The sequence below is a fragment of the Oryza glaberrima genome, chromosome 4 (assembly GCF_000147395.1).
Source record: "Oryza glaberrima chromosome 4, OglaRS2, whole genome shotgun sequence".
Classification (NCBI taxonomy): Eukaryota; Viridiplantae; Streptophyta; class Magnoliopsida; order Poales; family Poaceae; genus Oryza; species Oryza glaberrima.
Window position 1 is genome coordinate 30,709,998 of NC_068329.1, and position 26,420 is coordinate 30,736,417.

The 26,420-nt window shown below is 45.9% G+C and overlaps 5 protein-coding genes across 5 annotated transcripts; 4 read left to right on the forward strand and 1 right to left on the reverse strand.

Moving 5' to 3' along the window:
* Positions 1 to 3,250: 3,250 nt before the first annotated feature.
* LOC127771005 (uncharacterized) lies at positions 3,251 to 8,811 on the forward strand. The gene is made up of 7 exons (XM_052296796.1): positions 3,251 to 4,868; positions 6,625 to 6,715; positions 6,830 to 6,987; positions 7,070 to 7,121; positions 7,287 to 7,369; positions 7,482 to 7,575; positions 8,009 to 8,811. Exons 1-7 carry the CDS (start codon positions 3,480 to 3,482, stop codon positions 8,590 to 8,592), a joined length of 2,451 nt encoding a protein of 816 aa, XP_052152756.1. The 5' UTR covers positions 3,251 to 3,479; the 3' UTR covers positions 8,593 to 8,811.
* Positions 8,812 to 9,115: 304 nt separating this feature from the next.
* Positions 9,116 to 10,608, reverse strand: LOC127771006 (dof zinc finger protein DOF5.3-like). The gene is given in 3 exon segments (XM_052296797.1): positions 9,116 to 9,843; positions 10,173 to 10,226; positions 10,228 to 10,608. Coding segments are annotated over 3 exon segments (648 nt in total). The 5' UTR covers positions 10,306 to 10,608; the 3' UTR covers positions 9,116 to 9,327.
* A 6,230-nt stretch (positions 10,609 to 16,838) lies between these two features.
* LOC127770995 (protochlorophyllide reductase A, chloroplastic) lies at positions 16,839 to 18,341 on the forward strand. Its single transcript, XM_052296774.1, has 2 exons — positions 16,839 to 16,965; positions 17,087 to 18,341. Exons 1-2 carry the CDS (start codon positions 16,909 to 16,911, stop codon positions 18,191 to 18,193), a joined length of 1,164 nt encoding a protein of 387 aa, XP_052152734.1. The 5' UTR covers positions 16,839 to 16,908; the 3' UTR covers positions 18,194 to 18,341.
* A 334-nt stretch (positions 18,342 to 18,675) lies between these two features.
* On the forward strand, positions 18,676 to 22,418 carry LOC127770996 (probable N-acetylglucosaminyl-phosphatidylinositol de-N-acetylase). The gene is made up of 9 exons (XM_052296775.1): positions 18,676 to 19,085; positions 19,451 to 19,521; positions 19,681 to 19,745; positions 19,845 to 19,889; positions 19,980 to 20,060; positions 20,447 to 20,514; positions 21,052 to 21,100; positions 21,440 to 21,597; positions 21,962 to 22,418. Exons 1-9 carry the CDS (start codon positions 18,691 to 18,693, stop codon positions 22,023 to 22,025), a joined length of 996 nt encoding a protein of 331 aa, XP_052152735.1. The 5' UTR covers positions 18,676 to 18,690; the 3' UTR covers positions 22,026 to 22,418.
* Positions 22,419 to 22,951: 533 nt separating this feature from the next.
* LOC127771399 (probable polyol transporter 4) lies at positions 22,952 to 25,780 on the forward strand. The gene is made up of 2 exons (XM_052297308.1): positions 22,952 to 23,414; positions 24,050 to 25,780. The coding sequence occupies exons 1-2, from the start codon at positions 23,183 to 23,185 to the stop codon at positions 25,435 to 25,437; spliced, it is 1,620 nt and encodes a 539-aa protein (XP_052153268.1). The 5' UTR covers positions 22,952 to 23,182; the 3' UTR covers positions 25,438 to 25,780.
* Positions 25,781 to 26,420: the final 640 nt, after the last annotated feature.

The window sequence follows — 26,420 nt, forward strand, 5'->3', positions numbered from 1 at the left end:
GGTAAACGTAGGTCCAGGAACAAGACAAGCAACATGCTTGCTTTCTTGCTGTGACCACGCTCTGATTATTAGTCTGAAAAGCCGAGGACTATACTGAATCATGCATGGAGATTGTTGAGTGGTGGTAGGCCTGAAGAACAACTGCTCCCGCTGGCCCCTGCCTTTCTAGAATCTAGAGGAGCTACCACCTCTGAACAACAACTGAAAGATCTTGGACCTGTACTGCTCCTAGGGAGCAATCTAACCCATACCTTAGCTGCTTATTTGACTACTGTGCTAATAATCGAATCAGTACTGGTGTAAAATCCGCAATCAAGGCATTCTGCCTCCACTTTTCTTTACAGGTAATCAGGAATAGTTGATATTCCGAAACCTGCAAATATTCCTTCCGTTGCTCTTTGCATCAAATTTTGTTTTCTGCGTATACATACGGGTTGTATTTATAACAAGAAATTAGGTAATCAGTGGCGTGTGTTTTGCTTTGCTTCCACGCTAACCTAACTGGATGTATGTATAATATGTATGCCACCTGTTTCTTACAAAAGAAAGCTTCAACTTGCAGAAATATATGCCACTACATGCAAAGGGGTGGTTAGTGGTTGCACATACATATAAACTTAGGAATTATTAGGGTGGACATTAACCAGCATGTGTCAATACTGAAGAAATTAAAAGATAGTCAAAGCTAGCATACAGTGATACATCTAATTAGGAGGTGGTTAAGTGGTTAACTAAGCCGCGTGCCTGTGCACGAATGAACTAGCAGCGAAGAACAGAAGCATGCACGCACGCACGAACGCTAATGATCTAGGCTGGAATCTAATCAGTGCGAACTAAGGTGGTCTTCTCTCCAATGAAGAAATATATTAACCCAAACAGAGTGCAGATAGAGGATCGAATCGTAGCTAGCTAAGGTAGCCAGAACGTGCAGTCCCTGTTTCTTTAATCCAGTGCAAGGTTGGTGGTGGCTACTGACGAATGTGCATGTTTATTCACAGGAAGAAGAAGAAGAAAGAGCCTGACGCGGCGCCTTACTCTAGTACTCCGTATTAGCTAAGCACGATTAATTAATCTGACGAAAGAATAATCAAGCTGGACTGCAGGTCGGTCTCTAGCTAGCTACTTAGCTTTAATCATCTCTGTTAATTTTACCCATTTTTTCCTTTTGATTCTCCATTGGCTCAGATCCAATGTGCATTGGGGTTCATCGCGGTCGGCGCGGCTAGCCGGCGAGGATCGCACAGTTGCAAATTGACTTGTTGAAATCGTCGTCGTCGCAAACGTGGCTCCAACTCCGGCCAACACCATGATTGATTGATTCCTCTGAAATCTGAATCTCTGCTGGTTTTTAGGTAACGCGTGAAAGTGAACTGCCCTCCACGTAATTCCATCCGTCGATCTCGTCCTACGTGCGGGCACAGCACGGGAGTGCAGCATACAGCTAACATAATGTTCTTAAAAAAAAACTAACAAAGGAGGTGTTTAGATCTAGGGATATAAAGTTTTAAGGTGTCTTACATAGGGTGTTGTATGAGGTATTCGAGCACTAATAAAAAAAACTAATTACAAAGTCCATCAGTAAACCACGAGATGAATTTATTAACCTAATTAATCCGTTATTAGCAGATGTTTACTGTAACACAACATTATCAAATCATGGAGGAATTAGGCTTAAAAGATTTGTCTTGCAAATTAGTTGCAATTTGTGTAATTAGTTATTTTTTTAGTCTATATTTAATATTTCATACATGTGTTCAAACGTTCGATATGATAGGGTGAAAAATTTTAGGGTGGGATGTAAACATGGCCTAAGGCTGTGTTTAGACAGGGGTATAAAGTTTTGCTATGTCATATCGGGTATACGGACATATATTTAAAGTATTAAACATAATCTAATAACAAAACAACTTACATAATCCGCTAGACGAATTTATTAAATCTAATTAATCCGTCGTTAATAATGTGTACTGGAGCACCACATTATCAAATCATGGCATAATTAGGCTTAAAATATTCGTCTTGCAATTTACATGCAATTTATGTAATTAGTTATTTTTTTATTTTTAATACTCCATGCATGCGTCTAAACATTCGACATGACTGATTATAAAATTTTGCGAGGGGATATAAACAAGCATTAACATAACACCCCTACCATGAACCTTTGCGCCTTCGATTTCTCCGACATCCGCTGCTAGCTTCACGCAATGCAATTATTTTGCCTAATCCATACTACAGTATCATAACTCTGATTCACTGTAACTATTATATATACTCTGAATTTTCTTTTAAAGAAAAAGTCTGATTTCAATCTTCACAGGTACAGCACCTAAGTTTTTTTTTTCTTTTCTAACTCCACCACGAAAATATGCTACTCTTTCCGATCAACGTTTAGGATAAGATTTGATTGAAGTTTTCCCAATAAGTTCATTTAATGTGGGGAGTACAAAACCCTCCCATCAAAACACGTCGGGTGTGTTTAGTTCGCAAAAAGAAAATTTTTAGATATCACATCGAATGTTTGATCGGATGTCGGAAGGGGTTTTCGGACACGAATAAAAAAAACTAATTTCATAACTCGCCTGGAAACCGCGAGACGAATCTTTTGAGCCTATTTAATCCGTCATTACAACATGTGGGTTACTCTAACACTTATGGCTAATCATGGATTTAGTAGGCTTAAAAGATCCGTCTCGCGATTTTCTTTCTAACTGTACAATTAGTTTTTTTTAATTTATATTTAATGCTCTATATATGTGTTCAAAGATTCTATCTGATGTTGATGTTTTTGATCCAAACCGGGCCTTCATCTGAAAAATGAAATTGCTAGTGGTACAAAACGTGCGGCACTGTGAGAGGCCTAAGTGCACAGTAGAAACGATGTGATTGGTTGTTGGAGAGGGGAAAATTACTGGCAACCACACAAATAGCGAAACCACTACTCCATTGATACTACACAAGAGTTAACCTAACCACGAACAAATTCTTAGCATGAAACGTTATTAGCATCACAAAATTAATAATGTCATAAACCAAGACATCTTGATCCTAGGAAGGATATGTATCATATGTTCCATGCCTCAAAATGACGCACGCACATTTCGCATTATCTAATCGAGCGGTCCGGCTAATTTTGGCCCGATACCTCCCCGGGGGCCCCACCTGTCATTGTCCCCAGCCCCCGGCAAGGATATACCCTCCGATCCCCCTGATACTAGGGATCAGCAGCAATTTTGCCACGGCGGCGCCTCCATCATCATCGAGTCGAGTCGAGTCGTCTGCAAAGTCCAAAGTCGAGGGACTTGTTGATCCAAATGGCGCCCTCGTTGTTGTCTTCCCAACTCCAACTGCACGCCGACGACGTCGCACCCCGCACGAACTAGACAAACACCCACACCATAATCCAAAACCAAAACCTCCCCGCCACATATAAATCCCCATTTGCGCGCGGCCGCCTCGCCGGAGGGGAGGGTGTCGCAATGCCGGAGGCTGCGGCGGCGGCGGCGGGCCACATGGATCCGGTTGGCGACGAGGCGGCGGAGAGGAGGGAGATGGAGGAGAAGGAGGAGGAGGAGGAGGAGGATGAGGAGTTCTACGAGTCGCTGGATCGGATCCTGTCGTCGTCGTGCTCGTCCACGTCCGCCTCCGACGACGACGACCAGCAGCACCGGCGGAGGCGGCGGCACCACCCGCAGCCGCAGCAGCTGTCGTCGTCCGCGACGTTCTCCGCGTACGAGGTCTGGATCTCCGAGCCGACATCCGTCGAGGAGCGCCGCCGCGTGCTGCTGCGTCGGCTCGGCCTCGCCCACGACTCCGAGCCCCTGCCGCACCCGTCCCCACGCGTATCATCCTCCTCCCCTCGTTCGCCGACCCCTTCCCCCCCGTCCTCGTCGCCGCCACGGCCGGCTCCCGTGGTGGCCGCCGCGGAGGAGCCCAGATCCAGCGGCCACGGGAAGCCGCCGCTTGCGAGGAACCCGAGCGGCGGCGCGGAGCAATGCCGGATCCGGAACCTGGACGACGGTACGGAGTTCGAGGTCGGGGAGGTTCACGATGAGGTGGTCCGGGAGGTCGGCACTGGCCGGCAGCTCACCTTCGAGGAGTTCGAGCTCTGCATTGGCCGCTCCCCGATCGTCCAAGAGCTCATGCGCCGGGCCACCACAGCCGCATCATCCTCCACCTCCGACCACGCCGCCCCAGCATCCAAGCCACGGAGGAAGCCTGGAGGCTGGCTGCGTGGCATCCGGCACCTGGCGGGAAGCGTTGCATACGGGCGCAGCAGCACCGATGAGAGGGACAAGGAGAAGGAGAAGGAGAAGAAGGAGAGGGAAGCGCGGCGCCTGAGCTCCGCCACCGATGACAGCCTTGACGGCAACGGCTCGCGCAATGCAGGGAGGGTCAGGGTGCGGCAGTATGGGAAGGCGTGCAAGGAGCTCACCGGGCTGTTCATGACACAAGAATTGGCTGCCCATTCGGGCTCAATCTGGTGTATCAACTTCAGCTTGGATGGACGATACCTTGCAAGCGCTGGCGAGGACCGTGTCATCCATGTGTGGGAGGTATCAGAGGGAGAAAGAAAGGGAGAATTGCTCGGGGAAGGTACGGTGGCAAGGGAGAACGGTGGTGGCTGCAGCCCGTTTCTTGCAGCTGTTGGGAATGGATCGCCGGAGCTGGCGACATTGTCATTGAGCTGTGCTGACGGGGGTTTTGTGGAGAAGAAGAGGAGGCCAAGGATGCAAAGCAGCCGGAAGTCTGTTGGCTCTGATCATCTAGTTGTGCCTGAATGTGTGTTTGGGTTCAGAGATAAACCAGTATGCTCTCTATTGGGTCACGCCGCCGATGTTCTTGATCTATCATGGTCCAAATCTCAGGTGCGAACTTTGTGATCTTTCGATTGAATGTTAAACTGTTCAATCATAACTTTTGGCACTCTGGCATATGTTATAAAAAATCACAATAATAAACCATCACACTGCCTTGTTCTTCAGGGCAACAAGGAAAAAGTTCTGTTTCGTTTTAGTGTTGTCTAGATAGTAGGACAGAAAAGAAGTCGTTTGTTGTTTTGATGATGTTTAGTACGGCAGTAAGGCCCGCATTGTTAAAAAGGCTAAAGATCAAATCAACGGGCTATTTGGAAAACAATGCATTTTGTCATTTTGCCATAGTAATTGAGCGTAGGCTTCAGCATGCAACATTTGGCTACATCTTGCTGATAGAAAAGTGAAATTGGTTGAGTGGTTGTTGAGCACTACAGTTTTGCACTGGTGAAAGATTCTTGCACTAGGCGTGAATTTGTTTCAACTTGCTAGGATGGTCTATTCTTTGACTTCATTGGCCTGTCTGTGAAATATGTATCATTGCCATGCCTCGTAACCTGGGAAACAGCACTCTTACTTGATCCTAATCTTTTCACACTTCAGCTATAAAGATCTGTATGTGGAATTGTTTTGCATAACTTAGTTTGGTTGTTATGATTTTTCTACTCAGCCTTTATAATTATAGGACTGTTATTGTGATTTACTCGGAAGATTTTACTGAGATAGTATAATTGAATCGTGATCTATCTGTTTTTTCCCTTACTTTTTTGTCATCCTGATTGATCTGTTGTCAATGCAACTGCAACATTAAGGAACAAATCTGTTGTTTAATTGCCTTCGTATGTTGGTCGTTTTTTTTTTTTTTTTTTTTTTTTTTTTTTTTTGGGGGGGGGGGGGGATTGGATAGTCAATGACCAAAATATACAAACTGTTGAAAACAGTCATCATAGTCCACTCATTTTCTTGATAGGCCCGAAGAAATTCTAATCAGATTTTGCTTCCTAATCAGTGGTGTTCCATTGGCCACTGAGCTGACGGGTACTCAAAATGTGGTTTTGTCAACACTCTTGCATATGCTTGAAATAGGCCCTACTGATATTCCATGATAATTGTTTGTCTTGACGGTATATACTTCATATATGGACTATGGTTTACAAATCCCTATTCGTAAATGCCATGTACAGTGCGATTGTGATTTGTACTTTGACAGGAAAAGCATAAAGCATAGTCGTAAATGATGTGGTGATAATCCTCATTGGAAATAATTGTTTTGTTTGCATCTGACATTATCACGTATAATTCATCTGCACTCCCACGAATTTGCAAATATCACCTATACACTTAATCTGCGGGATCTATGTAGTGGTCAAATTCAAATACATGAGCAGCAAATCTGTATTATCCATCTTGTACTTCTGCAATCTCTTTTGTGTCTTCTCTGTTGTTCTAAGGTCACTTAGGTTTGACACATAAATACTATACAAAATATGCATATTTAGCTTTTGCCCCTGCTTTTTGATTGGCTTTTATGACACTTTTTTTATTACGAGCTGCATTCAAACTTGTTAACTATTCTAATCTGTAATTGAAAGGATTTCACTCATTCCTTAACCTAATTCACTTACTCACTGAATGGAATATATAACAATGAAACCATTAGTTGCTAATCAATGAACATGGACTTCACATCTGAAGTTTGTAAAACAAGCCCATTGTAAATTGATGTCTTTGAAGTTTGAAAGAAAACCAGTTTAAACTGAATACAACTATATGGAGGTGCTAACTGGTTGTTTGGTTTTTTATCATGCAGTACTTGCTTTCATCCTCAATGGACAAAACTGTTAAACTATGGGACATTACTACTAGTACCTGTCTGAAAACATTTTCACACACAGACTATGGTAAGTCTAGCTACAGGGTCATTTTCTATGTATGAACACCTTTCTTCAGTAACCATGTATATGTTTGGAGCAGCCTGACAATTAATTACTCCGCTGCACTCAAATTTGTTTCAGTGACTTGCATCCAGTTCAATCCCGTGGATGATAACTTCTTCATTAGTGGATCACTGGATGAAAAAGTACGCATTTGGAATGTACATGATCGTAAGATTGAGGATTGGAATGATCTTCATGAGATGGTCACTGCTGCGTGTTACTCCCCTGATGGACAGGTTGACCTAGTTTCTAGTGAATGATTATCTATTGGCCATAAAACACAATGTGCTTACTCTATATTTCTTTGTGCCTTTGAAGGTTGCACTGGTGGGATCACACAAGGGAAGCTGTCATTTATTTGATACAACTGGTATGTCTCTCAGTGCAGTTATTCCCCAATCTAATCTTAGGTTCTAGCTAAGAGTTCCTATTTGTGTAGCTATAAAATAGCATGATCTCAAAGGAAACAAGAGTAGAGACTTTAGAGTTTGCCTTCCCTCAATAATGAGCTTGCACATTTATTTTGTCTTTTCAGAAAAGAAGCTTCAGTACAAAAGTCAGATAGAACTAAGAATCAGGAAGAAGAAGTCTGGCCAGAAGAAGATAACTGGCTTCCAGGTAGTGCATAATTGCGTGGCGGACATTTGTTAAGAAAGAGTGGTCTGTACTCTAATAGTTAGATGTTAGCCTGATGCCTCTTGTACATGCTAAATATCTCTACTTCATACAGTTTGCTCCTGGAAGCTCGTCGGAAGTCCTGATTACCTCTGCAGATTCAAGAATCCGTGTTGTTAATGGTGATGAACTCGTTCACAAATTTAAAGGTAATGCTTCATTCACTGTACTTGTGTATCCTCTAGACGTTGACGGATGTAGAACACCTAGAAGGAACCTGGCCGATTTAAAGTAGTAAGTAACCCAAATTCAAGTGATTCATACTTTGGAAAACCCCCACATCCCACCTATTTACCTCAGTTCCTAACATGTTCACAGATCAAATCATAGGTTCCATTTCCCCAATTTCCCCCGATGGGTGTGTTTAGTTCACGCCAAAATTGGAAGTTTGATTAAAATTGGAACGATGTGACGGAAAAGTTGGAAGTTTGTGTGTGGAGGAAAGTTTTGATGTGATGGAAAAGTTGGGAACTAAACCAAGCCCTAGATCACAAGAACTGTGCACTTGATTGGTGCATTAGCTCACTCAGTAGGCCAGTATTTATACTGTTTCACTTACATTTTATTTGATCTTTTCACCAGGGTTCCGAAATACAAGTAGCCAAATATCCGCTTCTGTAGCTCCAAACGGGAAATATGTGGTCTGTGCCAGTGAGGACTCCCACGTGTATGTCTGGAGGCATGACAATACTTCCCATCCGAGCAGAAGCAGGAGTGCAGTTGATGTAACCAACTCATATGAGCATTTCCATTGCCATGATGTCACTGTGGCTATCACATGGCCCGGCGCTGAATCCCGTGGCTCATTCGGGTCCCGTAGCAGCAGAAACAGTGATTCAGACGATGTAGTGATGAACACGGGTCGGGATGCCCCTGTAGAGAACAGTGAGCATGATCTGAATGGCACTGTCAATAGATGCACCAAGCGCCCAGTTTGTGAAGGTGTTGCAAGCACAAGCAATCCTCCAGCGGATGGAGTATCAACGTCCTGGCCTGACGAGAAACAATCGTCTGCCAAGAGCAGTCCTGGTCACTGCTCATCCGACCTTTGCATTGGAGCTTTGGATGTTCAGCGCCGGTCAGCTTGGGGATTGGTGATTGTCACTGCAGGAAGGGGTGGTGAAATTAGGGTGTTCCAGAATTTCGGCTTCCCGGTTCAAGTGTAAAGCTAGTGTGAGAATATTCAGAGATGTCCGTTTGTTTACTGTATAGATATCGTTAGTTTTTTCTCCATTTCACCTAGTTCTTTTACTAGCTGAAAGATTTCCCTGTTTCGCTGTCAGGTTGGGAGCCCCAGTAGCTCAATCCAACTTGCTAAGCACCACACTATTTTTTACCCTCTGTTGATACAAGGCTTTGTGTAATTGTATGGTTAACAACCAATACATCGATTTGTTTGTTCATATATTGTTTCTTGGTTATACACTGATTGATATATGAAGATAATTTCTAACTCCATGATAATCCATTGTGCAATCTTCCCTCCCAGTATGGCTTTTATTGAACTACACTGTTCAGCATTCTACAGTTCATTTAATTACTAGGAGCACATGCTAGAATCTTGATGGCAACAAACTCTTATTATTGTCATTAACACTGCACATACGTAAACACATCTTCCAGCTACAGATCACGATTCACTGATCCCAATGATAATCACCACATCATTGTGCAAGCGTATGAAATTGGTGAGAGAAGAAAACTGCAAACACCACGTTGGATAATTGAGCTGCTTAATTACATTCCCAATAATTATATCATAATCCCTAGCTCAGCAAAATATACTTCATACCGATCGAAGAACACACTACCTGCATACCGATCGAAGAACGCACTACTTGAGGCTGCTTTGCTAAAACCGGAGCCCCCCAAAACACGAGCGACCAGCTGTGTACTGTTCGTCAGTTACCCAGCGGCGGCCAGCTGAGATCAAGGCCGGCGATGTCGGCGAAGTTGTCCCACGCCGCGCCGGTGACCGCCGTTCCATCGTCCCACGGCGCGATCCCGCAGTTGTACAAGTCAGGGACAGCCGATGCCCAAGAGAACGCGGCCGGCGCAACGCCGGCGAGGCCGAACTGCGGCAGGAAGGCGCCGTCACTGAGGAACGGGAAGCCGGCTGGGAGGTCGGCGTACGCGTCCGTGGTGGAAGTCGTGGGTGGCGGCGGCGACGCCGAGGAAGGGTCGGCGTCGGCGGAGACCCTGCGGCGCTTGCCGCCGCCGCCGCGGCGAGAGGCGCCGCCCACCGGCACGTCGCGGAGCGTGCCCCCGTGCGTCCAGTAGCGGCGGCAGGCGCGGCAGAAGTGGCGCGGCTGCGACGTGCTGTAGTTGTTGTAGTAGCAGAACTTGGTGTTGGTGGATCGGCAGCGCGGGCACTCCAGCTGCTGCTGCTTCTTCTCCTGCTGCCCCGTGCGATCTCCCTGCAAATCAAAAACCACATCCACATCACTGGCCGATCCCTACGCACTTCATTTTTTTCGTGAACACGCAAAAAAAAAAGGATTACACGTAGTATATTAGAATAAAAAAATTATAGTTACTCAACACAATCAGTCAGACCGACTTATGCCAAAGAACGGCTAAACACAAACTCTAGAAAGCAGAAAGAGCAAGCCACGCTACATTCTCAACAAATCTCCAGAAACGGCAACGCTAGCTAAAAACCACGTATATCCCTACACACTTCCACAGCTAATATGCAACTGCATCTGCAAGTGTAATTAAGTATGTAACCGAGTAATTAACTGACCTGGTGCGGCGGCGAGGCGTCGGAATCGGCCGGGCGCTTGTTGGAGGCGGTGGCGGCGGCGGCGGAGAGCACGAGTGACGGGGAGGAGGCAACCGCAGGAGCCATTTGGTCGGTTGCAGCAGCAGAAGGGCATGCCGCGCGCGGTCAGACTGCTGGCCTTAATAACCTCGCGCTATCTACAATCTCTGCCGCTTAATCTGCAGTTTTCTGTGGGCGCGTGATCTCGATCGTCTCTCTCGGGAGAAGGAAGAAGCTAAAGCGAGCAAGCAGCCGGCTATTTGTAGCAAGATCCTAGTACGAGACGACGACGAGGAGGCTGGGGTATACGTAGACAGAGACGTAGCAGTCAGTCCGACCTGGAGGGCGGCAAAGCAATTATGCCTGAGCAGTTGGTGATGTGTTGGTTTTCGTCGTGGACCGGCTAGGCTAGGCGAGCGAGCTTGGCATAGCTGCTATATATAGACGGAGGCGCGAGGAAGGAAGGAATGGAAGGTGGCGGGCGGCCGCCGGTGGAGCCCGCGCCTGACGCAGCGAGATATACTCTCCTTGTGCGTTAAGCTTTCCTCAACTTGTACCACCTAGCTAAGCTAGCTAGCCCTGTACACACGGTTCGCGATGCGTGCCTCTTGCCTCTGGCCACACGAGCAGAGCAACGCACCGCACCAGACGTACATGCGTTCAGGGATGAAAACGGTCGGAAGGATAGCATTTCTACTCAACAATTGACTGAGTATGTTTAGTTTATGAAAAAGAAAATTTTTAGGTGTCATATCAGATATTTGACCGGATATCGGAAGGATTTTTCGGACACGAATGAAAAAATTAATTTTAGAACTCGCCTGAAAACCGCAAGACGAATCTTTTGAGCCTAATTAATCCGTCATTAGCATATGTGGGTTACTGTAGCACTTATAGCTAATCATGGACTTATTAGACTCAAAAGATTCGTCTCGCGATTTTTCTCCTAATTGTGCAATTAGTTTTTTCATTTATCTATATTTAATGTTTTATGCGTGTGTCCAAAGATTCGATGTGATGTTTTTGGAAAAAAAATTGGGGAACTAAACGGGGCCTGAGTGCGTAGCACTCTTTTTTTCTACTAATATATTGGCATGCAATTCTTTTGCGCGTTCGAAAAAAAACTCAACAATTCTCGGTCAGTTGAAAATTTTCATATCCGATTTAGCTATGGGACCAACTTTACATTTGTCGACAAATTTTCTACTAAAAATTTGACAGATGTAATTATAGTACAATCGTAATGTAATTACACTGTAACTTGTATGTAATTACACTGTAACTTGCATGTAATTACAGTGTAACTTGTATGTAAGTTTTACGTAATTTTGAATCGTTAGATCTGTTACAAGATTTGTTCTAGTGAGGAAGAAAAAAAATCACAGCACACACATATGTGAAAGGATTTGTTCCCACGACCTCTATTTTACTAAAATAACATATTATCGAGAGATTCTTCAAAGTTACATTATAGTTACAGTGTAATTATACTACGATTGTACTGTAATTACATGCAAGTTACACTACAATTGTACTGTAATTACATCTGACAAATATTAGGGGGAGAAATTTGATGACAAATATCTAGCAAAATCGTTTAGCTATTGGTTAGCGCAATACGACACTAAAAAAAACTGGAGAAAAAAACAGAATTTACACATAGCTAGAACAAAACGATAAAGAAAACGTTACAGTACTACTTTTAACTTAACGAGATACACGATTGGTGGGGATTTTGATCGTCTATCATTTTCACCCGAGCAATCTACATGTACTACTAGGTACCAACAAACCAGTCTACCAGTATGCATGCATGCTCCTAGTGTACGAAGTACGTGGACCGTGAACGTACTGCTCCTGCCTCTAGTAGTCATGCAGAATACAGTGTAAATCGTACAGTGATCTTGGCCACTGGGATTGGCTGGCGTGGATCCATCCCGGCTGGATGACCAGCCAGCTCGATCGGTCAGCAGCACACTATACGGTGGGCACGCCCGTGTCACGCATTCCTGCGTCTGCGTGCGTGGCAGCCAGCCAGGCTCGCTCATCTCCTACTACGGCCCTGTTCGAATCTCCGACTAAAGCTGGATAAATTTTTAGATAAAAGTAATATTTTTCAAACTGCTAAACGGTACGTTTCGTGCGAAAACTTTTTATATAAAAGTTGTTCTAAAATATTAGATTAAACTATTTTTTAAATTTATAATAATTACAACTTAATTAATCACATATTATCGTCTCGTTTTATATAAAAACACTTAATTTACATCTTAATCCTCATGTTCGGCAGGTTCTAGCGCTCGCTCGATCGATCGATCGATCCCTCGGCGCAATGGATGGATGGATGGGGACGCGGGCGGAGGAGGAGGACGGGTGTGCGTGGCTGGGTTGGCGGGCGGTGGAGTTGGGGAAAAAAGGACGGATGCGGGTGTGGGGTCTTGGTCGGTGGCGGCTTTTCCACGGGACGGGCCCCGCCTCCGCGAAATATTGCGCTGTCACCGTCGCCCCCCGCCTTGCATTGCTTCTCCTACTCTCGAATCGAATCGAATGCGTTGCTCGCTCGCTCGCTTCTCTGCAGTGCAGTGCAGTGCAGCGCGTCGGCTGCTGGCCCCAGCTCGGGCTGCCCGCTGCTCGCCGCGCGGGGCACACGCGCACCGCGACCTGTCGGCCGACGCAGCCACGGTGCGTGCAGACGTGCAGTGCATCTCGTCGGATCGGCGCATGCATCCGTGGTTTGGTTTGTCATCAGCGCGCTGCCGCCCTGTAGCTCGTGAAAAGCAGTAAATTGGAATCTGAATTCTCTGCGGCTGGGATTTCTGACCGGGTGGGTTGATCAATTATCGGCAACCATGAAGCGACTAAACTTGGAAAATAATTAACCTGTCAACACCCCGTCAACTGATATGAGTCTACTTTGATACTTCGGCCGCCGTATGTAGCCCATAGTAAATTACTAGAGGATGTTAGTTTCAAATTAGAATCTTATTTTTTTTTTGGCTTGGTTTGTTTACTGAGAGCGCGGTTTCTCCATACGAGCCCGAACAATTGGACTGATATATAATTGTGTTTTTTATCCTGTGATTGCCATCGCCTATTGTGAATGCTGCTTATTCGTGTGAACGTAACGATGTCGTTATGCGAGAGACACGCATCACGCTCTCCCTTGTATGACGCTCGGCCCGCGAAACAAGGTGGTGCGTGAGCGTGCGCGTGCGGCTGATATTTTTTATTTAAGTTCTTATGACTTAATTCATTACGTACTGAAGGCTCTTCAAACATACTTCCTCCGTTTTACAATCTAAGTCATTCCAGTATTTTTAGATTCATTCACATCAATATAAATATGAAAAATGCTAAAATAATTTACATTGTGGAACAGATGAAGCAACTTACTCTCTCCGTCCAAAAAAAAAGACAAACCTGGTTTCCGTGCCTAATGTTTGACCGTCCGTCTTATTTGAAAAAATTATAAAAAAATTAAAAAGACAAGTCACGCATAAAATATTAATCATGTTTTATCATTTAACAAGAATAAAAATACGAATTATAAAAAAATTTCATATAAGACGGACAGTCAAAGTTGGATATGGAAACCCAGGGTTTGCCTTTTCTTGGGACGGAGGGAGTATATCTTTTATACTTTTTTGAAAAATAAATATAATAAATGGTTAAACATTTATAAAAAATTTAACAACGATATATACAATATATTTAAAATAGAAAGATAAATATATTTAGAATAGAAAGATAGTACTTGTGTCAATACAGAACATAGACGGCACGCACTAGCTTTCGGTGGATATAGAGTACGCACAACGTGCTCTGCCTGGCTGCCTTGTCTGTCGTTTGCCGATGCCTGACCACCATACCATGCCCGCGCGTGCTCCTTGACTCGAGCGCCGTGGAGCCTTCCAATTCTACTGGCCACGAATGCACATAGTCCGATCCCAATTACATCAGTTAGGATTAGCACATGTCATGCACACACCAACCCAACAATGTTCAGAACTTGCTCGATCATCTAGCTTTTATTCCTCGATCGCTAGCTAAAAGTTCACAAGTTGCTGGGAACGGAATTGTATTCTAGTAGCTTCGAGCATTGCTGACCCCCGAGAAGTCAGTCAGAGCTTAATCATAGATCATCAGCTAGCAATTAGTAATATGCTCCTACGGGAGATTGAACAGCGTTTTTTTTGGTAGCACCTGTCACTCCTACACACAATATACTCCAATAATTAACACTTGGGTGTTGCTTCAGAAACCATCAACATTTTTAAAATCCGGTGTCCTACCGACCAATGTTACCGGCGACGGCGACGCCCAGCTGATGGATCGATCGGAATCGCGGCCGCATGCTAGCTACAGTAGCTACCAGCTCGATCGATCAGCTGTAATATATTCTGAATTAATAATTATCATATGAACAACTCGCAAGCTTCTGCATCTGCATGCGTCTAGTTAAACATTTTAAGCTGAACCCTGGTCTATTGTTCGTGGACACACGCATCCTACCTCTCTCGACCAAGCACGCCTCTTCGCCCATCATCTCAATTTAATTAGCGCTACAATACATTACTATAGTACACAGGATCTCGCATGTATATGATTAGTTGGATCGGGTCATTTTGGTCAAACGATAAGGACGAGTGTGCTGGTCGATGTCCATCATCAGCAGATAATCACATTAGTATGAGCGTACGACGGTCTATAATATCATATAGTAAATTATGTCATGCTTGCTAAGATTGATGTGAATGAAAAATGTCATATACTGATGTAGGTAAGTTGGACTTTCCAGCGAGATCCTGATGGAGAAGGAAGCTAAAATAGGCACCGTCTGATTAGGACGATAACGACCAGAGGGCAACTCGTCATGCATCTTGGTTGAATCTGTGGGTTGAATGGCCTCATGGGCAATTGGGCTTTATTTGTTGTGGGTGATTAGCCAGGTTTTTGTGGCCTTCATGAGGAAGTGATGGGGCCCATAGCAATGGGCCTCCTGGAAATGAAACGTATTGGGCTTAATTAGAAGATTTGCTTCATTTTGTTCATTTTGTCTCTCAGGTGTTCATTTTGTTCGCCGAGAGACAGCTTCTGGATCGAATAGCCTTATCATTTTTGCTTATGCTTATATTTGTAAGCTAAAATTTAAATTTAAATTTTTAATTTGATATGATTTTATGAATTTTCATCGTATTTTTATTTTATGGCGTTTGCTTTTAAATTGCTATAGACACATGCATAAATTTTTACTTATAATATATACTATTTGGTTGTTAATAAACTATGCGGATAAGCATAACCAAAACGATAGGCTGTTGCTATTGCAGTGGTCTGAAGACTGTTATGTTGGTAGATACGGTTATGCAGCTTGGTCTTTTTGTAGTAGACAGTAGTTAGAAAGACAATGCACTATTCCGCACAACCGCATCAAGTACTTGCTAGGCCTTGCATGATTGAGTTGGTCGCAGCTGCAGCGCAACACAAATGCAACAGCGATAACCATCAGCAAAAACTCTCTTGTGTTTGCAGTTGTGACCAAGTAAGCTGAGCATGCCCTTAACTTCACCTAGAAAAAAGTATACTTGGCTTAACTGCTAGTAAGACATTTCAGAACTGAGACTGGTGTACGCATTTCATGCAAGCCATTACCACTTTACCTGACATTTTGGACAGAGATTAGAAATAGTTTCGTACTACCTGCAAGTTGCAACTTGAAAAGTGAAATTTGTTCCTTGCTAATATATTGACGTGTAATTCTTTTACGCGTTAGCGTAAAAAGTTAAAATTTGGGTCAAGTTACTGGTCAGATTAACCAGTAACTGGTTAAAGTTGAAAGATGGTCTTTTAGTAATGGAGGGAGTACTACACTATCCTCAGCTGATTTAAATCTTATTCCGTCGGTGGTGATTTCGTCAATCTCCCAACCTAGTTTTTCAATATATTTATAGGATAGAGTGTGCGTATGTGTATTTATAGGGATGAGTCTACGCGCCTTATGAACACCTACTTTTGTACTGTATTTGTCAATGAAAAGAAAATCTTACCAATGCTGCGATGCTGACACCAAGAAGAGGCGATGAAAAGTGCAACGGATATCGTGCCACGTCGGTTGCCAAGTCAGCACAGACCCAATGGGCCTTTCCTACGTGTCTCGGCCACAGCCAGTCGTTTACCGCACGTTCACATGGGCACGAACTCGCGTCATCTTCCCACGCAAAACGACAGATCTGCCCTATCTGGTCCCACCCATCAGTGGCCCACACCTCCCATGCTGCATTATTTGCGACTCCCATCCCGTCCTCCACGCCCAAACACCGCACACGGGTCGCGATAGCCACGACCCAATCACACAACGCCACGTCACCATATGTTACGGGCAGCCATGCGCAGAAGATCCCGCGACGTCGCTGTCCCCCGTGTCGGTTACGAAAAAATATCCCACCACGTGTCGCTTTCACAGGACAATATCTCGAAGGAAAAAAATCGTAGCGGAAAATCCGAGCCACAAATCCGAGGCACGAGCTGCGATTGGCTGGGAGGCGTCCAGCGTGGCGGGGGGCCCACCCCCTTATCCTTAGCCCGTGGCGCTCCTCGCTCCTCGGGTCCGTGTATAAATACCCTCCGGAACTCACTCTTGCTGGTCACCAACACGAAGCAAAAGGACACCAGAAACATAGTACACTTGAGCTCACTCCAAACTCAAACACTCACACCAATGGCTCTCCAAGTTCAGGCCGCACTCCTGCCCTCTGCTCTCTCTGTCCCCAAGAAGGTAACAATGCGCACCCAAAAATCATCTGCATTGTTGAATTCTGTCAAAAATGGATTTATTTGTGTGAAGTTTGTGCATTTTGAACAAGTTTTTGATTGGATTATGTGTGACGACTGATCAGGGTAACTTGAGCGCGGTGGTGAAGGAGCCGGGGTTCCTTAGCGTGAGCCAGAAGGCCAAGAAGCCGTCGCTGGTGGTGAGGGCGGTGGCGACGCCGGCGGCGCCGGTGGCGAGCCCCGGCGCGGGCACGTCGAAGGCGGACGGGAAGAAGACGCTGCGGCAGGGGGTGGTGGTGATCACCGGCGCGTCGTCGGGGCTCGGGCTCGCGGCGGCGAAGGCGCTGGCGGAGACGGGGAAGTGGCACGTGGTGATGGCGTGCCGCGACTTCCTGAAGGCGGCGACGGCGGCAAAGGCGGCGGGGATGGCGGCGGGGAGCTACACCGTCATGCACCTGGACCTCGCCTCCCTCGACAGCGTCCGCCAGTTCGTGGACAACTTCCGGCGCTCCGGCATGCCGCTCGACGCGCTGGTGTGCAACGCCGCCATCTACCGGCCGACGGCGCGGCAGCCGACGTTCACCGCCGACGGGTACGAGATGAGCGTCGGGGTGAACCACCTGGGCCACTTCCTCCTCGCCCGCCTCATGCTCGACGACCTAAAGAAATCCGACTACCCGTCGCGGCGGCTCATCATCCTCGGCTCCATCACCGGCAACACCAACACCCTCGCCGGCAACGTCCCTCCCAAGGCCGGGCTAGGCGACCTCCGGGGGCTCGCCGGCGGGCTCCGCGGGCAGAACGGGTCGGCGATGATCGACGGCGCGGAGAGCTTCGACGGCGCCAAGGCGTACAAGGACAGCAAGATCTGTAACATGCTGACGATGCAGGAGTTCCACCGGAGATTCCACGAGGAGACCGGGATCACGTTCGCGTCGCTGTACCCGGGGTGCATCGCGACGACGGGCTTGTTCCGCGAGCACATCCCGCTGTTCCGGCTGCTGTTCCCGCCGTTCCAGCGGTTCGTGACGAAGGGGTTCGTGTCGGAGGCGGAGTCCGGGAAGCGGCTGGCGCAGGTGGTGGGCGACCCGAGCCTGACCAAGTCCGGCGTGTACTGGAGCTGGAACAAGGACTCGGCGTCGTTCGAGAACCAGCTCTCGCAGGAGGCCAGCGACCCGGAGAAGGCCAGGAAGCTCTGGGACCTCAGCGAGAAGCTCGTCGGCCTCGCCTGAGTTTATTATTTACCCATTCGTTTCAACTGTTAATTTCTTCGGGGTTTAGGGGGTTTCAGCTTTCAGCGAGAGAGGCCTGTCAAGTGATGTACAATTAGTAATTTTTTTTACCCGACAAATCATGCAATAAAAACACAGGCTTACATTATCGATTTGTCCACCTAAATTAAGTAATTAACCACTTGTTTAGGGGAGCCAAAATAAACCTTACCAAATTTTGGCAATTTGATAATATTGTCAAGTTTTGACATGATTTATTTTATATTTACCAAAGTTTGGTTAAAAAACTAAATGAATGCGTATCTTTGTTAACTTTACTTAAGAAAATAGTATGGTTTGAAATGACATTAATACGATTCTTAATTAATCCATACGAAAATTAGAAACAGGATGGTGGGCTCCAGGCCGGATGCAAGGCCCAGTACCCAATCCAACCGGCCCGTTTCTTCATTTAAATGGGCCGACCAGCACTGGCCCATTAAGCCACTTCTCACGCCATGAGCGCTGTCACACTGTATTCGTCGCCGGAAGTCGTCGACGTCGAGGGGACGAGGAGCCCACCGGCGAGCGGTGGCGCCACGGGGGAGGAAGGCGGCGAGCTGGGCGTCGGCGAGAACTCGAGGAGACCGACGAGAGGCCAGTCCACCACCGCGCAGCCACACAGGCACGGGGAAGAGTGGCGCGCGCGGCCGCCGGAGAAGGCTATGGCGTGGATCTGGATGCTCATGGCGGCGGGGGCCGTGCTCCTGTGGGCGGTTTCTCTGGGGCGGGTGCTCTCCTCCTCCTCGCCGGCGTGTCTGCCTGCCAACTCCACCTTCCTCTCCCCTCCTCGCGGCGACAGGATGAGCCGGAATGTCCTCCTCGTTCTCGCCCACCCCGACGACGAATCCATGTACTGCTTCTTCCTCCTCATGTCTCTTATCGTTTGCGAGCCTCGCTGTGTAAATCGTGGGGCTACAGTTCCAGTAACCGCTAACAATGAAGCTTAATAGGCTAACTCCTGTGCACGGTACCTGCTCGATGAAATTCCTGAACAAGTGAACAGTTTTTTTTTTTTTTTTTGAGCTAAGGGAGCATTCTCCCTCCATTTCCATTTAACAGAAATGAAACAAAGTTCTTACAAAAGCAGGATGATTACAGAAATGAAACTAAGTGAACAGCTGAACTTTTTATTGTTTTGTGGAACTGTTTAGGGGAAATCTTGTTTATAGTATTTGTTTTGGTTGATTCTGATTGATTGTCATGTTGCTGATACAGGTTTTTTGCTCCGACTATTCTTTTCCTCAAGTCAAAAGGTCACAGCATTCATATCTTGTGCTTGTCTCAAGGTAAAAGACGTCTACACTCTGATCCTATGTGCATATTTCGCTTTTCCAGTATGTCTCAGCTCAATCATATGTATTTCTACTCTTTAAGGGCGCCATTATTTGGATAAGAAACCTCATCTGAGTCGGTCGTTCTGATTGTCAATTTAATCCCCATATTAGGCAATGCTGATGGCCTTGGAAATATCCGCAAAGAGGAACTCTACCTTGCCTGTGTCACTCTTAAGGTAATAAGTCCTACTCCGCTCCATTATACCCCTTGGAGAGGGTCTTTTGACCTCGGTTGTCCATTGAAAAATGTGTTGAAATGGATCATGTATTTACAGATTCCAGCTGAGCAAGTTAAAGTCTTGGACCACTCAGAACTGCAGGTGCTTTATTATGAGCTCATTTTTGCCGACCTGCTTGTATGTAGGCACTGTTCCAAATATATACTTAAGTTTACACAATGTACCTTGTAGGATGGATTTCATAAAAATTGGGATCATGGACTAATAGCAGAACTTACCCTGGCACAATCCCAGTTATGGAATATCGACACGGTAATGACTCCATGTCAGGATTCAGATGATCTCCCAGTAATAATAATTCATATCTATACTCTATCAACTTTGGTGCTTTCCTGTATTATGTTTCGCTTCGAGCTTTACTGTTCTGAACAACTTTAAAAATAAAAAATATAGTGAAGAAACAGGAGCATCAAGTGCGCCTATCTGTATTATATGCCATTTAAAACTGTATTAGTTAATCTGTTCCAAATCTCAGTGCGGTGTTGCTGCAAACAGGTACCCAGGTTGAGTACATCATATGATTGTGCAAGTGAAATGCCTTTTTCGTCCTGATTTTCTAGACCTCAAAATATGGAAATTTTGCATTTTGTTCATTCCGATTCCCCTATTTACTCCTGCAATATTTGTTGTCATTTTAGATTGTTACCTTCGATTCCCAAGGAGTATCAGGCCATCCAAATCATTGCGATGTTCATCATGGAATCTGGTTAGTTCAACTTTGTTGTTTAGCATTTTTAGAATAACAACTGTTTGAGTTTGATGCCCTCTTGTAAGAAAAATTTTCTGGTACTGATGTATTTTATATTGTTAGCTTGTCCGCACAAGCTTCTATAATATCTACATAGTTGTTAAGTTACATATCTTGTCAAGTCACAACATGTTCTGCCGAAAGAAAGTGTATTACCTAACTTCAACATAACTGTGGCCTCCCCTTTCCCATCACCACACCCCTTTGTAAGGGTTCTCTCTTTCTCTCCCATGATCTCATCCCTTTCATGCATATATAATATAAGTTGTTTTGGGGTCACATTTTAATTGAACAGTTTGGCTAATTCATGTATGTCATGACTATGGCCTGTAGCTCTTGGTTGGTGATGTGCACTTATTCCATCTATTTAATGCCGGATTTGCTTACATTTCTTTCACTTATGACAGTCTAGATTACACATATGTAGCATATTTCTGCAGGGTGTTTCTAGCATTTTTCTTTGGAGTCTTAATAAATCTATTTTTCTATGAACAGCAAGCTTCTGCGTGACAACGGGCAAGGACACATTGAAGCATGGGAGCTTGTAAAATTCTTCCCTGATATCCTAGCTTTATTTTCTTCACGTTGCCATATACTCTACTTATTCCAGAGTCTAAAAGAGCCTGTGCATTGCTTTCTTGAATTTATGAATTGTGTGCTTAAATGCATTGATATCATCATTTTCGTTGGAAGTAAAGACAGAAAACAATAACACTACACATGCCTTCTCTGCATAGATTTGAATTGCTTGATGTGTCTATCTCATTTGATGGCTAATTTCTATGATTTTTATTGGCACTAGGCTAGTTAACCTCTAAACATTTCCCTGTGAATACATTAGTTTGAAGAAGCTAACCTGGATTATGCCTGTTTATTTGGATAGGTAAGCTTGAACATTTTTCGCAAGTACAGTGGTCCAGTTGACATTTGGCTATCTTCCACCCTCTCCTCAAGCTCAAAACAACCAACTTATACTCTTGTTAATAATAGCCCTTCCAGAAGCTTTGAGGCAATGGCTTCACACAAAAGCCAGTGGGTTTGGTAAGTTGAAAATTTTGTTTTCACTACTTAAATGTTGTCTACTTCTAGGAAGTACTATATATATTGTGTGGTTCAAAATTATCACTTAAAAAGAAGTTTCTACCTTGCAATATAGACGTAGTACCTCATAAGAATCATCCCTTTGACACCCAAAAAAAGTCATGGCCAACATATACAATCTCAATTGTTTCTTTGACTACTGTAAGACTGGTTGTTTGTATTTTTGAGAACTCATTGTTAGACTTGTTTTTTGTGTGATACTGCATGATGGGAAAGAAATGAAGCATTTAAGGGGCTCAAAATTCTGAAAACTTGTGTGTTTTACAATATATTCAGGAAACTGACATTTTGCTTGTGTTTATAGGTTCAGGAGATTGTTTGTCCTATTCTCAAGCTACACATACATAAATGTGCTCCAAAAAATTTGAAGTTTGTTGTCGTGCCAAAGCAAGCACCTTCCGGCTCAGATTGTCAAATGCCTGTACATGCAGAGTGCCAGAGTGTAAGCGGGAAGCTTCTCTGAAGAAAGACAACAATGTTGACATTGGATCAGGAATTCGAAAGATACTGAAATGTGATGATGAAATGCAACAGTTTAGGAACCTTTGTGATTATATGCCCTTTATACTTGTGTTGTAGGCCATCGATTGTGTTCATAGAGTTAGATTGGACCTCTGTATCCTCAGCTAGTTTCTCTTGCTTGAAGAGTTATTGCCGTTGTTGGACGATCAATCTATATTGCAGTGTTACACAAGGTAACTGATGAACTGATATTACTATGCTGTCGCTCAAGCTGTATTCAAGCCAGACAATTTTGTCTTCTTTTTGAGCTTTATGGACTTGATTGCTAACTACTACAATTGTAGATTGAGAATTTGAGTTTTGATCAAGAAGAGCGGTACCATTTTACTCCTGAAAGATATAAGCTACTCCTCCGTAGCATTTTTTTTTCCTGTGAAACTAATGCCTTTGCAAACGAGACCTACCTTTTTTGTGCCGGCAGGAGTACACAATCTCGGGCCCTGTGATTTAGATGACTGATTGGATTTTTGTCACAGATTATCTACTTACTTAATTATAGAGATAAATTAAGACTTCTATAAAAAGTGGTCTAAGCAATGCATAGAAGATTTTTTTTTTTTTGAAGTGTGAAGTAAATAATTTGTTTCAATAATCCGGTGAGTAATACGTAGTATCAAAAGAACAGAGGCCGGCGTGCAAGGTTGTTCAGAACCATCTGTTCATCCATGAAGTGCAAGTACTGCCCAGCCCAATGCCCCAAGAGCCCACAGTACCCTTGTCAGAAATCACGAGTAGTACAAGGGCTTGAACACAAAATGACCCATTTGAAAATTCGACCTCCTCCGCTTTGGCGTTGAACAGCAAATCGCGTGTCAAAACTCAAAAGCGGACAGAATTAGAAACTTATAAAATCTCTCTCGCTGCCTCCACTTCTTCCTCCTCCTCCTCCTCCTCAGATCCAGCAATCCGCGATACCACCATTAGTACCATTCGAAGCGCCGCCCTCTACTCGCCGGAGAGGAGGAAGACGGAGCAAAGGGAGAGCATCAGATAAGCAGAAGGCATGGGGCTCCCCGGCGCCGAGCCGCCGGCGGCCAGCGGCGGCGGCCTCCCGGGATTCTTCGGCGGCAAGAGCAAGTACGTCCGCATGGACGACGTGCTGCCGCAGGAGCAGGAGGAGGACGGCGTCGGTGGCGGAGGCGGAGGCGTCCGCGTCCGCCGGAGCCACAGCAGCAGGCGCTACGTCTTCGCCTGCTCTGTCTTCGCCTCCCTCAACTCCGTCCTCCTCGGCTACGGTAACTAATCTCCTCCGTTTCCACATGAATCTCTCTCGCACGTATATGTGTTCGTGTTGGTTGAATCGGTGGAGAATTTCGATACGCGTGCTTGGATCTTGGCAAGTTCTTGGTGATCCTGCACAAGGAGTAGGAAATGTTTTGGCCAATCGCGTTGACTATTTCTTCTTCATTAGTCTTCGGTCTTTGATGGCGACTCTCCAGCTTATTCCATGTCTGTTACCTTGTGGCGTTTAGTAGGAGTTGTTGAGTAGTCTAAACTACGGTTACTAGTTAACTGGTTAGTAATTAGCAATGCAGTTTCTTCATAATCAAGAATCAGTAGTAACTAGTATCATAATGTTTTGTTCAGATGGATTTCTATTCACTACTGATATCGAATAGTCCACTTATTTGGAATCATCGCGATGCTAATTTCAGTCAACGGCAGCTAGTTCGTAGTAGCTTTTTTTTTTTTCGACAGCATTTTAGCAACACACTAAAAATTTGACTAGAACTAACTTTTTCTTTTAAGATAATGGAATTGATTTCATTAAGATGAAATTGCACCCGGGCAAAAATTAAGTTTAAGATAATTACACACAAAATGCATATATAATTCAATTTCTGTGTGGTAATAAACCTTTTGTTCCCAGATGTTGGTGTGATGAGCGGCTGCATTCTCTTCATCCAGAGAGACCTCCACATCAATGAAGTGCAGCAAGAAGTGCTCGTCGGGTGCCTCAGCTTCATCTCCCTCCTCGGCAGCCTCGCCGGCGGAAGGACGTCGGACGCCGTCGGCCGGAAATGGACGATCGGCCTCGCCGCCATCGTGTTCCAGGCCGGCGCGGCCGTCATGACGCTCGCCCCGTCGTTCGAGGTGCTCATGGTCGGGAGGCTGCTGGCCGGCGTCGGCATCGGGTTCGGCGTCATGATCGCGCCGGTGTACATCGCCGAGATCTCCCCGGCGGCGTCGCGGGGCTCCTTCACCTCCTTCCCGGAGATCTTCATCAACCTCGGCATCCTCCTCGGGTACATCTCCAACTACGCCTTCTCCGGCCTCCCGGACCACGTCAGCTGGCGCGTCATGCTCGCCGTCGGCATCCTCCCGTCGGTGTCCATCGCCTTTGCACTGCTGGTGATCCCGGAGTCGCCGCGGTGGCTGGTCATGCAGAACAGGGCCGACGAGGCGCGCGAGGTGCTTCTCAAGGTCACCGACAGCGAGGACGAGGCGAAGGAGAGGCTTGCCGAGATCGAGGCCGCCGCCGCCGTCGCGAGCGCCGGCAAGTACGGCGACAAGACGGTGTGGCAGGAGCTGACGAGGCCGTCTCCGGTGATCCGGCGGATGCTCATCACCGGGCTAGGCATCCAGTGCTTCCAGCAGATCACCGGCATCGACGCGCTCGTCTACTACAGCCCGACGATATTCCGGGACGCCGGGATCACCACCGAGAGCAAGCTCCTCGTCGCCACCGTCGCCGTCGGGTTCTTCAAGACGGCGTTCATCGCGCTTGCCATCGTGCTCATCGACCGCGTCGGGAGGAAGCCGCTGCTGTACGTCAGCACGGTCGGCATGACGGCCTGCCTCGTCGTGCTCGCGGCGACGCTCGCCGCGCTCGCGCACGGGTCGGCGTCCAGGAGCGCCGGCATCGCCGTCGCTATCCTGACCGTGTGCGGCGACGTCGCGTTCTTCTCCGTCGGGATAGGGCCCATCTGCTGGGTGATGAGCTCGGAGATCTTCCCGCTCCGGCTGCGGTCTCAGGCGGCGGCGCTCGGCGCGGTGATGAACAGGGTGACCAGCGGCGCCGTGGCCATGTCCTTCCTGTCCGTCTGCCGCGCCATCTCGGTTGCCGGCGCCTTCTCCGTCTTCGCCGTCATATCCGCCCTGTCCGTCGTGTTCGTCTACCGGTACGTGCCGGAGACGAGCGGCAAGACGCTGGAAGAGATCGAGCTGCTCTTCGGCGGCGGCGGCGGCGGCGACGGCGAGGCGGCGCGGGGAGAGGTGGAGCTCGGTGACGGCGAGCACCTGGTGCACAAGGGATGAGGATCTTGAGTTCTTGACCAAATGGATCAATGTGAACTTGGCCATTTTTTTAGGTGGGTTTTAACAGTATTACTAGATACTGGTGTTGCGGTGAATGCAAATTGCAAACCAAATTGTTTTGTTTTAGAGCACTAATAGGAAAGAAAATATCTCATACTCTTTTCCAACTTCAGAATCCTCTGTAGCATCAACGAATCATACAGTGTAAATGTTGGTGCCACTGTGCCAGTCAGTCAGTCACAGTTGGTAATGCTAGTAAGCTACACTTGCACATCCATGAAACCATTACAGTGAATGTAAATAGATTCTGAACTGAATTATTCAAATTCATTGAAAAAGAGAGAATTTCCAGTGAGTTATATGATATTTTAGCAAATAGAAGAAATTTTATGCCAAATGGAAGTTTGACATCTAACCACATGGTATAAGAGCAATTATCTCGAGTGAATATTCAGAACAAGTTGATACCTCAAGTTTAATACTCTGCAATTCAGCAATTGTGCAAGTTCATGCCAAAATGACTGACCACAGCTCCAAAATTTCACTCTAAGCCTTACTACTGAATACACAATAACACAACCATTTTCTTTTTTAAGAAAATGGCATATGAAAATGTGGGCAGATTCCTGATACAAAATTTGACAATTTGACTCTCTGCAAAAACTATTTTTACAAATGAACCGCTGCCAAAACTTATTTCAAATCTGACCCTTTTGCTCAACGCCAAATCATGTGGCGCTGAACTTAGACATCTCAGCGCCACGTTAGCTGGCGCTGAATGCCGTGCCACGACGGATGGGAGACTAAGTCAGCGTGCCAACGTACATTCAGCGTCATGCTATTTGGCGCTGAGGTGTCTAAATTCAACGCTACACAATTTGGCGTTGAGCAAAAAGGTCAGATTTGAAATAAGTTTTGGCAGCGGTTCATTTGTAAAAATAGTTTTTGCAAAGAGTCAAATTGTCAAAATTTGTGGATTCCTG